At 40.6% G+C, this 6000-nt stretch overlaps 1 protein-coding gene across 1 annotated transcript; it reads right to left on the reverse strand.

The window, feature by feature from the left end:
* Positions 1–2445: 2445 nt before the first annotated feature.
* LOC148775602 (olfactory receptor 51G1-like) lies at positions 2446–3456 on the reverse strand. The gene has a single exon (XM_088843475.1). The coding sequence runs from the start codon at positions 3424–3426 to the stop codon at positions 2446–2448; it is 981 nt and encodes a 326-aa protein (XP_088699601.1). The 5' UTR covers positions 3427–3456.
* Positions 3457–6000: the final 2544 nt, after the last annotated feature.

The raw sequence follows: 6000 nt of genomic DNA on the forward strand, positions 1-6000 counted from the left end.
TCTCTTGCTTTATGTTTATTCAAAGTTCTGCACATGTTCAGTTCAGTTCAGTCACTCAGTCATGTCTGAGTCATTGCACCCCATGAACTGCAGCACTCCAGGCCTCCCTGTCCATCACCAACTCCCGGAGTCCACCCAAACCCAGGTCCATCGAGTTGATGATGCCATCCAACCATCTCATCCTCTGTCATTCCCTTCTCCTCCTGCCCTCAATCTTTCCCAGCATCAGGGTTTTTCCAATGAGTCAGCTCTTTGCATCAGGTGGCTAAATTATTGGGGTTTCAGCTTTAGCATCAGTCCCTCCAATGAACACCCAGGACTGATCTCCTTTAAGATGGACTGGTTGGATCTCCTTGCTGTTCAAGGGACTCTCAAGAGTCTTCTCCAACACCACAGTTCAAAAGCATCAATTCTTTGGCAAGCAGTTTTCTTCAGAGTCCAACACTCACAACCATACATGGCCACTGGAAAAACCATAGCCTCGACTAGACGGACCTTTGTTGGCAAAGTAATGTCTCTGCTTTTTTATATGCTATCTGGGTTGGTCACAACTTTCCTTCCAAAGAGTAAGTGTCTTTAAATTTCATGGCTGCAGTCAACATCTGCAGGGATTTTGAAGCCCATAAAAATAAAGTCAGCCACTCTTTCCACTGTTTTGCCATCTATTGCCATGAAGTGATGGGACTGGATGTCATGATCTTAGTTTTCTGAATGTTGAGCTTTAAGCCAACTTTTTCACTCACATCTTTCACTTTCATCAAGAGACTCTTTAGTTCTTCTTCACTTTCTGTCATAAGGGTGGTGTCATCTGCATATCTGAGGTTATTGATATTTCTCCCGGCAATCTTGATTCTAGCTTGTGCTTCATCCAGCCCAGAGTTTCTCAGGATGTACTCTGCATATAAATTAAATAAGCAAGGTGACAATATACAGCCTTGACATACTCCTTTTCCTATTTGGAACCAGTCTGCCCATGGTATATATATTAGACTTCATAGGAGTGTACATTGACCAAAGGATTTTTACTTTTTTTCTTCCCCATTTCACGAGTAGATAGCACCTTTTGTGTGAAGTCTGGATTTGTCTTGTGAGTTTTCTCCACTGATGAAAAGTAAGTCTATGCATTTACTGTCTAGCTTTTTTCTGACAATCATTTGAGTAGATGTAAAGGAGACAAATATCAATAACCTCAGATATGCAGATGATACCACCCTTATGGCAGAAAGTGAAGAGGAACTAAAAAGCCTCTTGATGAAAGTGAAAGAGGAGAGCAAAAAAGTGGGCTTAAAGCTCAACACTCAGAAAACTAAGATCATGGCATCTGGTCCCATCACTTCATGGGAAATAGATGGGGAAACAGTGGCTGACTTTATTTTTTGGGCTCCAAAATCACTGCGGATGCTGATTGCAGCCATGAAATTAAAAGACACTTACTCCTTGGAAGGAAAGTTATGACCAAACTAGATAGCATATAAAAAAACAGAGACATTACTTTGCCAACCAAGGTCCGTCTAGTCAAGGCTATGGTTTTTCCAGTGGTCATGTATGGATGTGAGAGTTGGACTGTGAAGAAAGCTGATCGCCGAAGAGTTGATGCTTTTGAACTGTAGTGCTGGAGAAGACTCTTGAGAGTCTCTTGGACTGCAAGGAGATCCAACCAGTCCATTCTAGAGGAGATCAATCCTGGGTGTTCATTGGAAGGACTGATGCTAAAGCTGAAGCTCCAATACTTTAGCCACCTCATGCAAACAGTTGACTCACTGGAAAAGACTCTGATGCTAGGAGGGATTGGGGGCAAGAGGAGAAGGGGACGACAGAGAATGAGATGGCTGGATGGTATCATCGATTCGATTGACATGAGTTTGAGTGAACTTCAGGAGTTGTTGTTGGACAGGGAGGCCTGGCGTGCTGTGATTCATGGGGTTGCAAAGTGTCGGACACAACTGAGCGACTGAACTGAACTGAATTGAAAGGAGACAAATGCAATATTTTCATTTATCCCATCTCTAAAATCAAACGTTTATTTGATTATTATGTGACTTAAAATATGGAGAATGAAGTCTAATTTGCTCAATGGCAACAAAATGTACCTAGCTATCAATACCAAACTCTATTGTATATGATCTCTTTTCCCTTTGAATAGTTAACTTCTCTGTCTTAGTTTTAACATAGAAACTTGATTTTATCTTAAAATCTAAATGGAAAATATCACCAAAAATACCTGAATGAAATAAATTCTCTCTTACAAAATCTTACAAAGATTTTGAGATGATTTAAAGCAAGGAAGTAATGATAGAAATAAGTACAATTATTTTTCTTGAGGTGACATGTAGAATTTATGGACTATCATGGGACTATATGTACAAAATGTGTCTAAGAATTTCTGACAGGTTATCTTCAGGATGAAGAAAATGAATGTAAAGGCTGAAAGGGGTCATATATCTTCTAAGTGTTAGCAAGCCTGATACTTTTGGATAATAATATCCTTAGCAAGCCTTGGCGAATCTGCTTTGTCTTGATGCTATAAATAATTGGGTTGAGAACTGGTGGAACTAACAGGTAAATATCTGCCATGGTAACATGAATAATGGGAGAGGAATGTTTTGCAAAACGATGCACTAAGGACAATCCTATCATTGGCACATATAGAATGAGCACAGCACAAATATGGGAGACACATGTACTGAGGGCTTTGAGTTTCCCTCCCCGGGATGCAATGCGCAACACAGAGCGGAGGATGAAAGCATAAGAGAAAAAGATTCCTAGAGAATCTACACCCCAATAAAATGCAACAACAAACAAGCCATACAAAACATTGAATGAGATGTCAGAACAGGCCAATCGGATGACATCTTGATGTAAGCAGAAGGAGTGGGAGAGACCATGGGAGTGACAGAAAGAAAATGTGGGGATACGAACAAGAATAACAGGGAGGACAGCGGAGCATCTGATTACAATGAAGACCCCTATGTAGACAATGCGTTGTGGGGTAAGTTTGCAGGAATACCTCAAAGGATCGCAGATGGCAACATAGCGGTCAAAAGCCATGGCTAGGAGCACAGCTGACTCCATTAGAGAAAAAGTGTGAATAAAATACATCTGGGCTACACAAGTATTCATCTCAATCTCCTTAGCATCAAACCAGAAGGCTCTCAGTACTGTGGGCAGGGTGGAGATGGACATGCCCATGTCCGTGAGGGACAGCATGGCCAGGAAGTAGTACATGGGCTCATGGAGACTCTTGTCAGTGTAGATGATGCGAAGAACTGTACAGTTGCCCACTATTCCAATCAGATAGAACACACAAAAGGGGATGGAAATAAAGTGTTGAACATCCTCGTAGCCAGGAATCCCAGAAAGGTAGAAAGAAGCCAACTGTCCAATACTCGAATTAGAACTTGTAACGAGACTATCCCATGGAGCCATTTTTCTACCATAAAAATGTGAACTCCTAAAAGGAATAATAACACACAACCTTAAAGCATTCATTTTCTCTGACAAGGATACTTGGTGGAAACATTTTATAATGTATGACAGAAAAAGCTAAAGCAATGAATGCATGGATTTAGTTTTAACTAATGGATAAAGCCCACAAGAATACTCAAATAACATTATAAGATATGAACTGTGCAGCAAGTGTGCATAGTTGAAACAGGCACAAACACGGGCCCTCAAACTGGTTTAAATGGGAATCAGATCCAAAAGCATCCAAGGGTAAATGGGTTGACCTAATTTACAGTCTAGAGTATTTGGAATTTGGTTTCTCTTTCATATTCTCCACCAAGGTTTCTTTATGTACGTACCCCGAAATGATCACTCAGGTGGTAAAGAATCTGCCTGCAGTGCGGGAGACCCTGGTTCAATCCCTGGGTCAGGAGGTCAGGAAAAATCCCTTGTAGAATGGAATGGCAACCCACTCCAGTATTCTTGCCTGGAGAATTCCATGAACAGAGGTACAGTCCATGGGGTTGCAAAGACTAACAGTAATACCCTGCAATGAAGCAACAGTTTTATTTAAGTGAATTTCTATCATTTGTTCCACTGATAATAATAGATATGAGAGTTATGTCAGTTTGTTGATCAATCCCTTTTACTGTCACTGGAACTCACAAATTTTCTGATGTTGCCATCTGTGGACATGGCCTTTGGCCATCTCTGACAGCTACAAGAAAAATATCAACCTTCACAGTCTCATCATCCCTAGATAGTAGAATGAAATTAACTCACCTACAGACTGCGATTCAGTGGTCCACTATAGTTGCAGTAACATAGTGCCATTCTCTTTATATTTTTGTTTTGCTTCTCTGCTCAGTTTTAAAACAATCAAAAAAGAATAACAAGCCTTGTCCTACAATATTGTATAAACAATTAAATTATAAAAATGCTTACCACAGTCCCCCTTCATTTTGAATTTTTACATTTTGATAATCATATTTGTACCATAAAGTACCTCAGTGATGTCAACAGAAAGAAATGTTATACATAAGTAAATGGAGGCTTAGACACTCAAATGGTTTGCCCAATACCCCATAAGTACGATAATAGCTTTAATGAATATCAGTTTTGGGTTCTGCTCATGTGGATGGTGATTTCCCAGAACAGTGGCTAACTCATCTACATATGTGACTGGCTTGGTCAGTGTTTGAAGATTCAGTCATATGCCTGACATGATGTGCTATTCCCAATGCCACAATGATATTAAACTGCTGCTGCTGCTGCTACTGCTAAGTCACTTCAGTCGTGTCCAACTCTGTGTGACCCCATAGATGACAGCCCACCAGGCTCCCCCATCCCTGAGATTCTCCAGGCAAGAACACTGGAGTGGGTTGCCATTTCCTTCTCCAATGTGTGAAAGTGAAAAGGGAAAGTGAAGTCACTCGGTCATGTCTGACTCGTAGCGACCCCATGGACTGCAGCCTACCAGGCTCCTCCGTCCATGGGATTTTCTAGGCAAGAGTACTGGAGTGGCTTGCCATTGCCTTCTCCGGATATTAAACTAAACAACAACAACAACAAAATCAGTTCCCTCAGACATTTAAATACCTCAGTACCTTAACTAGTCTATATGTTTACTGCCAGGCTGTCTGTCACAACAGCCATATAGCATCTTAGGTCTGTTACCAAATCCCCTGAAATTTAATCATCTGGGCTTTTTTATACATGATCCAATGACTCTTTCATGAGTAGTTCAGTTCAGTTCAGTTGAGTCACTCAGTTGTGTCCGACTCTTTGTGACCCCATGGACTGCAGCGTGTCAGGCTTCCCTGTCCATCACCAACTTCTGGAGTTTACTCAAACTCATGTCCATTGAGTTGGTGATGCCATCTGACCATCTCATGCTCTGCCGTCCCCTTCTCCTCCTGCCTTCAATCTTTCCCAGCATCAGGGTCTTTTCCAATGAGTCAGTTCTTCATATCAGGTGGCCAAAGTATTGGAGTTTCAGCTTCAGCATCAGTCCTTCCAATGAATACTCAGGATTGATCTTCCTTAGGATGGATTGGTTGGATCTCCTTGCTGTCCAAAGGACTCTCAAGAGTCTTCTCCAACATCACAGTTCAAAAGCATCAATTCTTTGGCGCTCAGCTTCCTTTATAGCCCAACTCTCACATCCATACCTGACTACTGGAAAAAACACAACTTTGACTAGATGGACCTTTGTTGGCAAAGTAATATCTCTGCTTTTTAATATGCTGTCTAGTTTGGTCATCACTTTTCCTCCAAGGAACAAGCGTCTTTTAATTTCATGAGTAAAGATCTCCCTTATTAACACAGATCTTTTCATAGCTTAATAAAAACAGACACTATTATTCAATTCCTTAAGTTTTGTTCATGAATCATATTCAGGTCCTAATATCTAAGAGAACTTTTAGAATCTTAAAATGATTTGTGTATTTATTATCTTATTTAAACCACTAAATATTTATATGAGATCAACATGCATTGTCCTTTGTTATTTAAATCCACTAACATGTCCTCTTGTTTCGATGCCCAAAATAGTTT

This window comes from Moschus berezovskii, chromosome 14 (assembly GCF_049115385.1).
Source record: "Moschus berezovskii isolate FMDL1 chromosome 14, NW_MosBer_1.0, whole genome shotgun sequence".
Classification (NCBI taxonomy): Eukaryota; Metazoa; Chordata; class Mammalia; order Artiodactyla; family Moschidae; genus Moschus; species Moschus berezovskii.

Coding starts and splice junctions, on each gene's coding strand:
- LOC148775602 (XM_088843475.1), bottom strand. CDS start 3,426: ATGGCTCCATGGGATAGTCTCGTTACAAGTTCTAATTCGAGTATTGGA.